General features: G+C 32.7%; 1 protein-coding gene across 1 annotated transcript in view; it reads left to right on the forward strand.

The window, feature by feature from the left end:
• The window catches only part of ARID2 (AT-rich interaction domain 2), a 202,103-nt gene that overhangs the window by 110,641 nt on the left and 75,681 nt on the right, over positions 1-15,781 (forward strand). The window contains exons 5-6 of the mRNA XM_040233815.1: positions 5,295-5,513; positions 8,902-8,969. Of these exons, the coding sequence (XP_040089749.1) occupies positions 5,295-5,513; positions 8,902-8,969 (287 nt within the window). The remainder of the gene's footprint in view (positions 1-5,294; positions 5,514-8,901; positions 8,970-15,781) is intronic.

A 15,781-nucleotide genomic window follows, 5' to 3' on the forward strand; every position in this document is an offset into this window, starting at 1 on the left:
GTAAATATCACTGGAAAATGAAAAAGGCACAGGTACACAGTTTTGAGTTAGAATAGAAATCATCCTGTGAATTGAAGTGGTCCCTTACTTTGCACATGAAAATACTGAAAGCCCTGGGTTAATACTGCTTCTAGAAATCAGCATGTCACTGGTATAAGGACCCTGTCTGTCATAGCCTACATAGAAGACTTTAGTTGCAGGAATTTTTAGAGTTACAAATATACATACATTTTCCAGTGAAATTTTTTTTTTTTTTGACTAAATTGTCACTAAAACGAAAAGAGGAATGTCCTGTTAGAATTAAGGAAGCCAAAAAATACTCATAGCATCTACTAAATTTTCTACAATTCCTGGCATTCCCAGCACCAGAATTTCTCAGAAATGTTTCTTACTATGTTTCAACTGTTTTCCTGCCATGGTACCAGGGACTTAAGATTTTTTTCATTCAAGTCATTCTTATAATGGTTATAAAGGAATCTGCAGCTAAAAAAGAACAAGACTCAAGTTGGAAATAGTCAGGTTGAGAGTCTAATGAAGAGGTTCTCGAGGCAGAGTTGATGAGATTTCCAGTGTTTGTGGCTCCAGAAGGTGATGACTAGGAAGAGAGCTCTGAAGAGATAAGCAGGTCTTTTCTTTATTCACCAATATTTGGCCTGAAAAAGAGGAGATAATACCTTTTTCAAGAGGATAGTCTTTATAAAAATATACAGATATCTTGATCTTTATTATTCTTCTTTGGTACTAATACCGATCTTTTAGGTGGTCATTAGGGTTAAGCTCTCTCATTTGTGCTAGTATCACTGATTTAAACTTTTCATGGTCTATTTTCAAGTTTCCTCTATGTTGAGTTTGACCCTATTTTTTTCCCAATCAGTAATAGCTGAGGAAACAGAATCTCCTAGAATCTGTGATTTCCAGTAGAAGAGACTTCATCTGATGATTTTGTATAACTGAGGCTTGGGGGAGGGGTTGTAGCAGTGGTGAGTGCAAACCAAATCTACCTTTATTTTTAATGAGAAGTTACTACCTTGGGAACCATTGTTAAAGGAGAACATTTTAAGTCATCATGTAAAAGATCTTGCTTACTGTTTAAGCTGATTAAATAAAATGAGGTGGTTTGTTAGGTAATACGCTTCCCATTTTTAGGAAGAGCTAATGACCATTATCTAATTCAAGGATGTTATAGAGGCTGTTCCTACACTGAATGAGACCTGATACTGTAACCTTTAAGACCATTCTGTATCTCTGTGTCACTGCTACATTATAGCAACAACAGAACTATCTATTCTTATAGGTTAAATAGAGCTTGGTGTCTATTACACTTCTCAAACTAACCCATTTCAATATTAGATCTAGTTTAAAATGAAATTTTTTTCTGGATCTCCCCCCACCCCCCCTTTCCTGATTTAAGCATGATTTACTTCAAGAAAGAAGCTATTTCTGGTATTTCAGAAGTCTATTGAAAGTCATTGCTAGAGCTATGCAATTTTTAAAGGAATGATAGAATTCTTAATCTGGTGTTATAATAACTAACTCCTTTCTGATATGCTGTCATATGCGTGCTTTTTGTTGTTTTAAGGAGAATCTGAGCAGTTATATAACATATGTAGCATGTTTGACAGAATCAGGATTGGGGACTTATTAGAAATTACCTGGGAACATCAGACTACAGTATATCTAATTCATACTGAAAAGAGGTAGTGTTCAGGGCAGCATTTATGAATTTGAAGGTGCTTTTTATTATCCCAGAAGGAGCCATAGCAACATTATGACAGTGTTCTAAAAATCAACATGACTATCAATATATAAAACAAATCCTTCATCAGTGATTCTTTTCAAATGCCATTAAGGAAATATAGTAAGCTTCATAGCTGTCAGTGTGTATGTGTGTGCGTATTTAAATAAACACCAAAGTAGAATTACATAGTGGTAGGTTAAAAGCCTTAGGATATTTTAGTTAGAACATTTAAAAGATTTGTATAGGTTTGGATTGATGTATTTGGATACATGTATTTATCGAGAGATGCTTACATTTAAAAAAGCTATTCTATTTCTGATAACAGTCAGTCAACCAGAAAACTAAAAAAATAAAATAAAATAAAAATAAAAAAGCTATTCTAAAACAATACTTTGAAAGGTAATATGATAAATTTAAATTGGCATTTAGTATGAAGTACAATTCTACTCATAACTGTCAGAATATTGTACATTGATAGAATATGGAATGAAAATTTTATAAGGCTATTGACTCCTTTTGCCCAGTGACTTTAAGCAGCCAAAAATGTTATTAGGTACATTTTGCTTTGAATTTTAGAATTATTAAACTTTGGCATCAAAATATGGTGATTTTGTCATTTATTTGCATAATTGTGCATATTTTTTTTTGCCATGAGGACCTAATCTTTTGGTTTTCTTCTTTGTTTTTTCTTCCTTGATATTGATTTGGATATAGTCAGTTCTGCAGAATCGTACTGGGAACTTTTTGTTCATCTTCTTTCCCTTTAAAATTAAAAAATTAATTTCTAAATTAAAAATTTTTAATTTGTTTGCAATATCTTTAGTAGAAAAATTCTGAAAGGTGAAACTGACACATGAGAAACACATTGAAATTAATAGTACTGTAGAATTTAAGAGCTAGCTAGGATTTTAGCGATCATCTAATCGAATTCAATCATTTTGGCCAAAGGAGGCCAAGCACACTATCCATTTACATTTTTGTTACTTAAATTTGGAAAAGCTTTATACAGGAAGATTTATTATTTTGATTTTATCAGTTGTATTAATTTTTGAGCAAAGATTTTCCTTTACATGTCCTGTATTCTTACAGATACTTGAACTACAACAATCACTGCCAGTATCACTGGAAAGAATGTACTGTATGATATCTGTAATATAAACAACATTCCAGGAACAATTCTCCCTTTCCTCTAAACTGATTATCTCAGATTCAGTTAAATTTGTCAGCAGTGATGTGTCTGTATAGACATTGTGTGAAGAACATTGAAAATTCCCAATCTCATTCCTATTATAAAATTGTACCTATTCAAACATACCTCCTTGGGGATGGGAAGGGAGGCTTTTAAAATCTTGTAAGCATTTCTCTTATATTAGATTCCTAAGAAGGAATCTTTACCAAACATCATACAGTTAAAGGACTTTTCATAATTATCATATTAATTCATTTTATTTTAATTGGAGATGTCTTTTGGCAAAGTCATTCATGTAAGGATGTATTGAATTGAGTATATGGTGGCATCTGTTATTCTTCAGTAGCAAACAGACCAATTCCAAGATCATATTGAAAGCACAACAAGACTGTGACAGATGTTGAATTATGGGTTCCAGATTTTTATTTCTGTTGGAAATTTGCCTGAAAATTTTGTGGAATCTAAAGACTTAAGTATTGCTGAAACTTGGCATCTCATGATCAGTTCCAGTGTGCAATAAATAACAAAATGTATTTCTATGTTCACAGAAGTTACATTACATTTTCCCAAGATATTTATGTTATATATGAGAAATTTAATTTTTCAAGATTATAAGACATGAACAATGTATTGTTATTCAATCTTAAATATTATAAAGAATCTATGTCAATTCATTTATAACTGTATTGTGATACTTAATGGAGAAATTCCTAGAACATTTTAATATTGAAGAGGTATCTCTTCAAATATCTATTGGGAAATGAAGTTTCTTACCTACATGATTTTCTTCTGTGGAATGTTGTGACAATAGATTCCTATTTGCATTCCATTTAGTGACATTCTTAAAAGATTTTTTTTCAAATCCATATTTTTCTGAAATGTTTTGTGTAGCAGTTTTCTAATTCTTGTTTCTTTCCTTTTCCCATTACACTAGTTAGATCTTTATATGATAAATGTATTAGGGGTGTATGTCTCAGGACATAGCTGCCAAGGCCTAAATTATACCAGTTTAGAGTCAGTAATTATAAAAATACAACATTTTCTAATATATATATTATGATTATATATTAGTTTTCTGTAATCCTATCTTCCCTATCTTCAAAGTTTTAAAAATGTTTCAATTCTCCTACATAAAATTTTAGTTAGGAAAAGATTTGTTAGAACATGAAAGTTTGAACTGTAAAGGTAAAAATTTATAAATCAGACTTCATCAAAATTAAACCTTCTGCTCTTTGAAGACATTGTTGAGAAAATGAAGAGGGAAATCACTCACAATCTGGAAGAAGATATTTACAAAACAAATATTAGATAAGTGGCTAATATTCAGAATATTTTAAACTGACTACCAAGTGCTGACACGGATGCGCCCAAGCACCAAGAACTTTCATGCATCCCTGATGGAAAGACAAGATATTACAGCTACTTTGGAAAACTTTTACAGTTTCTTACAAAGTTAAACATACATTTTGTATGACCGAGCAATCCAAGAGATGTGAAGAAGTATGTCTGCACTAAGTCCTGTATGTGAATGTTATTAGCAACTGTATTCAGAAGTGCTAAAAACTGGAAACAGTCCAGATGTTCTTCAGCTAGGGAGTGGATAAACAAATTGTGTTATAGCCGTAATATAACAATAAAGACATACAACCCATAGCAATAAAAAAGAAGCAGTTACTGATACATACATTAAAATGTGTATCAACCTCAACATCATTTTGCTAAATGAAAATAAATCAGAACAAAAATATAAGTATTGTGTGATTCTGTTTATTTGGCATTTTGAAATGAAGTAGATCACTGGTTGTTTATGGATAAAGGGGGACAGATCAACTACTAAGGAGCATAAAGAAGCTTTTTTGGGATGATAGAAATACTCCCTTATCTCCATTGCAGTTGTGGTTAAAAGACTTTCAGAACTCCTAGAACTGTAGAACTGAAAGCATGAACTTTACATTTTAGTTAAATGTCAAAAAAATCTTCCTGAAAAAGTAATAATCCTCCCAAAACTGGGTAAAGAAGGTAGGCAATGTGTTTTGAAACATGATGTTGTTAAAAATTTCAAAGGAAACAGGCTTTCTGGCTTATAGTACTTAAAAAATCAGGAAAAGTTCCTTGAAATGCAAGAATAAATAAAATAATGATACAATAGTTTGGCAGTGATATCAAAGAGAATATATATATTTCTTGTATTTTAATACTTTTTGAGGAGTGTAATTTTCACGATTTCAAAAATTGGACTCTAAACTTCTACTCAGTTTATATTTTATAAAAGAAAGCAAACTTCTATCTTGTATTTAGAAGATACTAACCAAAATGATCTCTAGTCCTTGATATACTTATAACAATGTTGTTTTTTGTCTTTGTCAGATTATCTCCGTCAAAGTTATGGGCTATCTATGGACTTCAATTCGCCAAATGATTATAATAAACTGGTGCTTTCACTATTGTCTGGACTCCCAAATGAAGTGGACTTTGCTATTAATGTATGCACTCTCCTGTCAAATGAAAGCAAACATGTCATGCAACTTGAAAAAGACCCTAAAATCATCACATTATTACTTGCTAATGCCGGGGTGTTTGACGACAGTAAGTTTTAGGCTTAATGTATTATATAATCATTCTGTTAAAGATGTTTAGATTTTTTTGAAAGGTTTTTAAGGAAAAAAAGTATTATTAGTCAATATAATAGCATTCTTAATTTGCTTTTATTATATTAAATGTATCATTTAAAATAATGTCTGGATTTTTTTAACCTTATATATTTGAATAGATTAGATATTTAACCTCATTAGAGCTTTCGAAATTAAAATGCTGCATTTTTCTTAGAATAAATGTGGGTTTATTGATTTGAGATTGTTTGATACAAACTTCTGATAGAGAAAACTAGACCTGTAAGAAATTATTTTCTGATGTCTCTTTCTGCAGGTGTATAGTTAAAATTTTTAACTAAATAATTTAGGTCAATGCACTTGAAAATTTGCTGCATAATAATCAAAATAAGGATTATCAAATATTTCATAGTTTTACTTGTAAGATTTTCTAGTCGTAGGTTTTTATAGATCAGGTTCTTTGTTTTCTGTGAAATTATCTCAAATCTGGATTACTCTTCAGACCAAATTGCACAATTCTGTAATTGTAGTTTAATAGGACTTTAAAAAATAGATTTTGAAACTTTTTCCTGCTCATAATTTCTCCTTTTAAAATACCTATGTCAGTTGAATGTTATTGATAGAAAGTTTATTCTTGCTTCTCAGTCTTCCTTCTACCCCAACACCATTGTAACTTCTTTTGCCAGAAGTTTATTCTATTAATAGATTAAGGTATTGGTACATTTTGCAATTATTTTATCATATAGGAAATTATATAGAATAGTCTAAGAATTTCTTGTAATATTTCATAGGTATATGAGTATTTTTGGTTTTGTCTTTAAATAGCAGCATGTTTGCAAATGAGTTAATTTTTCTGTAGTTTTCAAGCATGCTTTTATTTGGGATTATCTAAATAGGATTCCATTTTTCTTGTTGTTGTTGGCTGTGTCACGCAGGTTATGGGTTCTCAGTTCTCCAACCAGGGGTTGAACCCAGGTCCCTCAGCAGTGAGAACAGAGTCCTAACCACTGGACTGCCAGGGAATTCCCTAAGTAGGATTCCTTAAAATCTGACATTATTTATTTTATATGAAGACATTTTGAAATTAAACTAAATTGAAATTAGCTTCTTAAACTTCTGAAACTATTTTTTGTTACATGGAGGAGGAACAAAGATCAGCACTTAATCAGCTTGTATTGTAACTGTGAAGATCTAACTTTCGTGGATTTCCACCTCACTTTTATGTTCTTTGCTTCCTAATATTTCATCTTGATCTTTTAAAGACATTTTACAGCATTTAATACAGAATGGAGTTTAAAATTGGTTCATTTTTAGAAATCTTAAAATGAAGTCTTTAAAAAGAATAAATATTCTCAGACCATAATAATTTTGGTGAATTCTTACCATTTAATCATTGGATAAGGACTTCGTTTGTATATACATGATAAACTGAGTTTACCAGTTTTAATGCATTGAAGTGTGACATTCTTTATCACGTTTTAAAATCTCAGACTAAATTATTATGTAGTGTAGCAATCATTAATAATTAATATTAGCAAATGCTATTTGAGGAATGTTTCTTTTATTTCAGTAGTCAGAATTTAGAGTTCCAGAGTATATAGGGACTTTATGAAGACCATACACTATTAAAACAGTGGTCTTACATTATGAAAATATTAAGGGTATGTATGATTATATATATATTTCATTAGGCTCTTAAGAGGTTTTGAATTTTTTTAGGCATAGAATTTTAATTGAGAGAAAATATAAATACCACTTCTTTTGAATGTGTGGGATGTTTTTACATGATATGTGTTTGAAGAAGTATAATAAAAATTCCATGTGACAAAAATTTAATTTTTCCATCTTATATTTGCATTCAGTATTCTTTTCCCATGGAATTTTTCTTTGTACGATTTTCTTCAGGACAAATAAAATCTTGTCTTTCTTTAGAAGTGTATGGACTTTATTTTTCTGATTTAGCTGCTATGTATGTATACATTTGATGAAACTCTTCTTTAGGTCACTGTAGTTAAATTTATTTATTAAAAACTTCACATCTACCCTTTATATTATGTTATGATTCTAATATCATTATAATGTTAAACTGTTTCCATTCCTCACCCTTTTTAATATTTTTTTAATGAAAAGTCTTATTCTTACCTAAGTATTTACAAATTTTATTTCAACTCAATAGTAAGTAAATATTACTTGGCTTCCCTGGTGGCTCAGATGGTAGACAATCTGCCTGTAATGCAGGAGACCCAGGTTCAATTCCTGGGTCGGGAAGATCCCCTGGGGAAGGGAATGGCAACCCACTCCAGTATTCTTGCTTGGAGAATTCCATGGACAGTGGAACCTGGCAGGCTACAGTCCATGGGGTCTCAATGAGTAGGACATGACTGAGTGACTAACACACACAATATTAAGTAAATATTACATCTGTAATTAAAGGTGTGATAAGACTACAAACATTCAGTAAATCTTTTACAACAGAAAATACATCCATATGTTATCCTTGTTATTAACACATCCATTAAGAAGGCTTACTTTTATTTTTTTGAAGAATCAAATTCATAAAGCTAGTTTTTCTGTTAACATTTGCCTCTATGTAGTTTTCTTCTTCATTTGAAAACCAGTAGCTTTCATTATAGAATGTAGATAATTATGATAGTTGATGGAAGTACTTACCTGATTTTTAAGGGGTGATGCCTATTGTGTCACAGTGTAGAAATTTGTATTATATGACTTTAGTGTTTAGTCCCATCGCTGACAAAGTGAGTTAGCAACATAGAGATTAAAAAAAAAAGGCATAACATGTATCTGTATACGTCAACCTTTGTTGTGAGAGGCGGGGGTAGTGTGTTATTAAGAAGAAGCTTTTGAAAATAGATGGTTTGACTTTCCTCCTAAAACATCTTTATCAAGAAATATAAATCAGCTATATGGCTTAGAATGTTATCTAAAGATATTTTCCTAAAGAGTGCCTTGCCCATTAATATTTCAAATATAAATTATATAATTATCTTTGAAATGAATATTTAAGATTAAAAGTTTGGGAACCTAATAGTAATAGCATCAGTTTGACTTTTTAATACTTTTTCTTCTACAAATCAAAACTAATGCAGAATAATTATTATTGTCTGTGTATTATGAAAGCCAGTTGTGTGTTTTTAGAGTGTGACAAAAACTTTCTTTAAATTCTATAATTTAAAAAACTGTATTTCAAGAGAAATTATCATGACTTTCTATCATTTATTATGAAGCAATTTTTAATGAACAAGGTATCTTAAGGTGTATTTTTACTGTTTTTCCAAACCTATCTATTCAGGAACTAAGTGAAAGAAGTAATTTCATATTACTGAATATGCTATTTGTTCTTTTAGCTTTAGGATCCTTTTCTACTGTATTTGGAGAGGAATGGAAGGAGAAGACTGATAGAGATTTTGTTAAGGTAATTCATATAAATTTAAATACTGAAACGTTGCTTTATATGTAGCCAAAGGCCAAAGGTCAGTTACTTATTTTTATATAAGAACTGTGATTAGGCTGAGTAAAAAATATTTTAGAATAGCTAATAAACAAATGAAGTTTTCATTTTATCCTATATTGATTTCTGAGAAAGATAAATCTGTAACAAGCAATAAATCTGAGGATACTCAGACTTAAGTAGCAGTTTGGGTAATTTCCTTAAGATTATTTTTCAGTTTACTTAATCATTCTTCAGCTGTGTAATATGCCACTTGATTTTTTTTGTTAAGTTTAATTATAGTGACTATGTTTTAATTTCTAGAAATTCTCAAATCTGTATATATACAAACACATACTTGATAGTGCTAATATCTAAGCCTCCTGTGACTCCGATTCTACTAACTCTGGTTGATGGTGAATTATTCCTTTGTGTTTTTCTAACGTTGCTTTATAAATTTCAGCAGACTTATTTATGGAGGATTTTTGTACAGATTGGCTGGAAAGTATTTTTTCCTTTCTCTGTTGCTTTTGCCAGTCACTTAAAATACTGATCAGAATGACTTTATATTGATTTTTTTATTGGAGATTTTTCTGATTACTCTGATAGTGAAAACAAAGTCATGGGAATTGTGAAGCAGGCTAGTGGTGAAATACATTATGGATTGTTTTTAACTCAAACCTCAAAACAGTCCCTTTTGTCTCCCTTTCTTTGAGGGTATTAAACCTTCAAATTTCTCACCATGATATAGACTTGCCTTTTTAATTCCCAACTTAACAAGCTAACCCAGAGTTCTGTATTACCCCATCACCTCTTGATTGAAGTTAGGCAGATAATTGCTTTAACTCTAGAAAACTGGTCAATAAACATGTGCAAAAAAAGTATATTAAAGTAACACATGCAATCACAGTGAGGAATAGAGTTGTCAGTATAATCACTAATCACATGAAATCAAGAAGACATAAATATGTTGAAGATAAACGATCACATCTGTTATATATTTTCATTAATTTCTAGTATTTTATTCTACATACTGTATTCTTTGGGTTTAATTCTTTTCACTTTTTCTAATTTCTTGAGCTGGTGCTTGGAGTTACTGATTTTTGTTTCTATTTTTTCTAATATATATATTTAAATTCATAAAATTCCATCCTAGCACACTTTAACTTTGTGCTTCCAATATTGATAATTTCATATCATTGTTATAACTCATTTAAAAATATCTTCTAATGTCCATTATGTTTTTCTCTTTAAGAAAATGGATTATTTAGATGGGAATTTTCTCAATTTCCAAAAACATATGAAAAACTTCCTAATTTCCTTTTTTTTTTACTAATATCTAACTGAATTTCAGTATGTTTAGAGAGACTGTTGTGCTTAGTTTTTAATCTTTGAAATATTTTCACCCATTACTTTGTAGCTTAGCATTTATCATTGTACTTTGCAGATAAATTTTTACACCTTGAAGGTTTGTGGCAACCCTGTGTTGAATAAGTTTATCAATGCCATTTTTTCCAACAACATATGTTCATTTCATGTGTCTGTGCCCATTTTGATAATTCTCTCATTATTTTAAACTTTTTAATTATTTTTTTTCTTATTGGGTTTGCTAAAAGGTTCATTTTGGTTTTTTCTGTACAATGGCCTTCGTAGTGCTTAGTTGTCTTTAACTTTATTTGAAACAATTTTGGTAGATTGTGCTGTGACAGCTGTCATATTGGCATGGATTAAAAAAAGCTTAACAAAACTGGTGAATTTTTGTATAGCCATTTTAATATTGAAGATGGAAGAGAAAACCAACATTTTTGGCATATGATGCTTTATTATTTCAGGAAAGGTAAAAATGCAACAGAAACACAAAAAAAGATTTGTGCAATGTATGGAGAAGGTGCTATGACTAACTGAACATGTTAGAAGTGGTTCATGAAGTTTTCTGCTACAGATTTCTCACTGGGTGATGCTCCTCAGTTGGGTAAACCATTTGAAGTTGATAGCGATCAAATCAAGACATTAATTGAGAACAGTCAGTGTTATGCGGCTGCTGCTGCTAAGTCACTTCAGTTGTGTCCAACTCTGTGCGACCCCATAGACGGCAGCCTACCAGGGTCCCCCATCCCTGGAATTCTCCAGGCAAGAACACTGGAGTGGGTTGTCTCCAATGCATGAAAGTGAAAAGTGAAAGTGAAGTCGTTAAGTCGTGTCCGACTCTTAGCGATCCCATAGATGGCAGCCCACCAGGCTCCTCTGTCCATGGGATTTTCCAGGCAAGAGTACTGGAGTGGGGTGCCATTGCCTTGTCTGAGTCAGTGTTATACCATGCAGGAAATAGCCAACATATTCAAAAGATCTAAAACAAGCCTTTAAAGTCATTTGCACCAGCTTGGTTATTTTCATTAGTTAAGTGAATAAAATCTTCTTGACCATATTTCTGGATGTGATTCTCTGCTTAAACATAATGAAAACATTCCATTTTTAAAGCACATTGTGACAGGTGATGAAAAGTGAATACGGCAAAATAATGTGGAACAGAAGAGAATATGGGGCAAAGCAAAATGAACCACCACCAATCACATGGAAGACTGGTCTTCATCCAGAGAAGGTGATGTTGTGTATATGCTGGGATTGGAAGGGAGACCTCTATTATTGGTTCCTTCTGGAAAACCAAACTATTAATTCCAACAAGTACTACTCAATTAGACCAACAGAAAGCAGCACTTCACAAAAAGTGTCCATATTAATCAACAGAAAACACATAATCTTCCATCTGGATAATGCAAGAACATGTGTTTCTTTGATGACCAGGCAAAACCTGTGATAGCTGGGCTAGGACATTAATTCATCTGCCATATTCATCAGACATTGCACCTTTGGATTTCCAGTTATTTCCATCTTTACAGATTCCCTTAATGGAAAAAATTTCTCCAATGGGAAAAAGTTTCCTCGAAGACTATAAAAGGCACCTGGAACAGTTCTTTGCTCAAAAAAGAGAAAGTTTTCAGACGATGCAATTATGCAATTACCTGAAAAGTGACAGAATTTAGTAGAACAAAATGGTAAATACGTTGTTCAATAAAGTTCATGGTAAAAATGAAAAGTATGTTTTTTATTTTTACTTAAAAACTGAAGGGCCTTTTTGCCAATCCACTATTATAGTAGTTTTGGTAATGTATCATCTTTGATTTTGCTACTGTGACTTACTGAAGGTTCAGATGATGGTTAGCTTTTTGTTTTTTAGCATTATTTCCTAATCAGAGGAGATCCAACCAGTCCATCCTAAAGGAAATCAGTCCTGAATATTTATTGGAAGGACTGATGCTGAAGCTGAAAACTCCCAATTCTTTGGCCACCTGATGCGAAGAACTGACTCATTGGAAAAGACCCTGATACTGGGAAAGATCAAAGGCGGGAGGAGAAGGGGCCAAGAGGATGAGATGGTTGGATGGCGTCACCGACTCAATGGACCTGAGTTTGGGTAAACTCTGGGAGTTGGTGATGGACAGGGAGGCCTGGCATGCTGCAGTCCATGGGGTTGCAAAGAGTTGGACACAAGTGAGCGACTGAACTGACTGGCACTTTTTTTGAGCATAATGCTATTGCACACTTAATAGACTATAGTAGAGTATAAACATAAATATTATAGGCACTGGGAAACCAAAATGTTTGTTTGGGTTGACTTGCTTTATTATGATATTTAGTTTATTGTGGTGGTCTGAAACTGAACCTGCAATATCTTCAAGGTATGACCTGTATTCTGAAGTTGTTAGGTGCAAGTGTCTACATAAGTCACTTAAGCCAATACAGTTAATCATTAAAAAAAAATTTTTTTTTTATTGGAGTGTAGTTGATTTACAGTGTTGTGTTAGTTTCAGGTGAATAGTTGAGTGAGTCATTTTTATGTATACATGTATCCATTCTTTTTTACATTCTTTTCTCATAGGTTATTACAGAATATTGAGTAGAATTCTCTTTGCTTTTCAGTAGGTCCTTATTAATTATATATTTCATCAAAATACATAATAATAGCGTGTATATGTTAATCCCAGTCTCCTAATTTATCCCCTCCACCCTGCTTGCAACTTTGGTAGCCATAAGTTTGTTTTCTACATTTGTGACTCTCTTTCTATTTTGTAAATATGTTCGTTTGCACCTTTTTTTTAAAGATACCACATATAAACAATATCATATGATATGTCTTTGTCTGACTTACTTCACTTGGTATGATAATCTCTAGGTCCAACTATGTTGCTGCAAATGACATTTCATTCTTTATGGCTCAGTAAATATCCCATTGTGTGTATATATATATATATATATACACCATATATTTATGCATTCCTCTGTCAATGGACATTTAGGTTGCTTCCATGTCTTTGCTATTGTAAATGCTGCTCCAGTGAACATTGGGGTACATGTATCTTTTTGAATTATGGCAACAGCATTGGATATTTATATTTCCAGGGCAATACTGTCTGTTTCATCTGTTTATTTCTTCATTTATGAAGATAAATATGTTAAAAGCACCCAGTTTGATTGTGGAAAATTCTTAAAGAGATAGTAGTACCAGACCACCTTACCTGTCTACTGAAAAACCTATATGCAGGTCAGGAAGCAACAGTTAGAACCAGACGTAGAACAGTTGACTGTTTCAAATCAAAACTGTTGAACTAGTAGGGCAAGGTTCATGGATGTATGAACCTTGGGAATGGAATATGACAAGGCTGTATATCATCATCCTGCTTACTTAACTTATATGCAGAGTACATCATGTGAAATTCCAGGTTGAATGAATCACAAGCTGGAATCAAGATTGCTGGGAGAAATAACAACATCAAATATATAGATGATACCACTCTAATGGCAGAAAGTAAAGAGAAATTAAAGAGCCTCTTGATGAAGATGAAAGAGGAGAATGAAAAAGCTGGCTTAAAATTCAGCATTCAAAAAATGAAGATCATAGCATCCAATCCTATCACTTCATGGCAAGTAGAAGGGGAAGAAACTGGAGGCAGTGTCAGATTTTATTTTCTTGGGTTCCAAAATCACTGCAGATGGTGACTGCAGCTGTGAAATTAAAAGATGCTTACTTCTTGGAAGAAAAGCTATGACAAACCTACCCAGTATATTAAAAACCAAAGACATTACTTTGCTTACTGAGAAAGGTCATATAGTCAAGGACATGGTTTTTCCAGTAGTCATGTACAGATGTGAGAATTGGACCATAAAGAAGGCTGAATGCCACAAAATTGATGCTTTCAAATTGTGGTGCTGAGGAAGACTCTTGAGAGTCCTGTGGACAGCAAGGAGATCAAACCAGTCAATCCTAAAGGAAATCAACCCGGAATATTCATTGGAAGGTCTGATGTTGAAACTGAAGCTCCAGTTCTGTGGCCACTTGATGTGAAGAGCCCATTCATTGGAAAAGACCCTGATATTGGGAAAATTGATGGCAAGAGGAGAGGAGTGGAAGAGGGTGAGATGATTAGTTAGCATCACTGACTTAATGGACATGAGTTTGAGCAAACTTCAGGAGATGGTGAAGAACAGTGAGGCCTCACGTGCTGCAGTCCATGGTGTCGCAAAGAGTCAAACATGACCTAGCAACTCAACAACAACCTCTTTTTGATTATGGTAACACAATCATGATATTTGTATTTCCACACCAATACTAACTGTTTCACTTGTTTATTTCTTCATTTATGAAGAGAAATGTGTTAAAAGCACCCATTTTGGTTGAGGATGTATTTCTTTATCCTTATAGTTCTATAAAGATAGTATTTTCACATTTTGAGAATGGGTTATTTAGTGCACACTAGCTGTTACATCCTTCTGGTTAATTGGACATATTATAAATTAATGGTTAATTGGACACATTTTTACAGTTAAGTCTCCTTTTTCCTTTTTTTCCCTTTCTTTTTTGGTCTGATGTTGTTCAGTCCTCAAGTCATGTCTGACTGTCTGCGACTCCATGAAGTGCAGCACGCCAGGGTTCCCTGTCTTTCACTATCTCCTTGAGTTTGCTCAGACTCATGTCCATTGAGTCAGTGATGCCACCCAACCATCTTATCCTCTGTCACCCCTTTATCCTCTTGCTCTCAATCTTTCCCAACATCAGAATCTTTTCCAGTGAATTGGCTGTTTGCATCAGGTGGCCAAAATATTGGAGCTTCAGCTTTAGCATCAGATATTAATATAACTATATATAAATGTGTGTGTGTGTATCAGCTTCCTTTTAGTTGATATTTATATGTTCTTATTTTATATTCAACCTCTTTTATGTTTATATTTTAGATCAGTTTCTTGGTAAATAACATGTATTTGGGCTTTTTTTTTTTTTTTTTGGCTTCCCTGGTGGCTAAGACAGTAAATATCTGCCTTCAATATGGGAGACCTGAGTTTGATCCCTGGGTCGGGAAGATTGCCCGGTGAAGGGAATGACTACCCACTCCAGTATTCTTGCCTGGAGAATTCCATGGACAGAGGAGCCTGGCAGGCTACAGTCCATGTGGGTCACAAAGAGTCGGATACAACTGAGTAACTGGCACTTCCACTGGACCTTTTACCTCTTAGTTGGAAAAACTTTGATTTCAAATTGGTGTACTTATTCCATCTACTTTGAGTATAATTTTGATACATAATTATGTTTAAATTTACCATGTTCTGAATAGGTTTCTAATGTCTTGTTTGGTTTTCTTTTCTGTCCTCCTTTCTTACTTTTTTTGAATTGATTGGACTGAGTATTGTTTATTTTTTACTATTGTGCCCATTTAGATTTTATATACACTTATTCTGTTTTCTTG

The sequence above is a fragment of the Oryx dammah genome, unplaced genomic scaffold (genome assembly GCF_014754425.2).
Source record: "Oryx dammah isolate SB20612 unplaced genomic scaffold, SCBI_Odam_1.1 HiC_scaffold_29, whole genome shotgun sequence".
NCBI lineage: Eukaryota > Metazoa > Chordata > Mammalia > Artiodactyla > Bovidae > Oryx > Oryx dammah.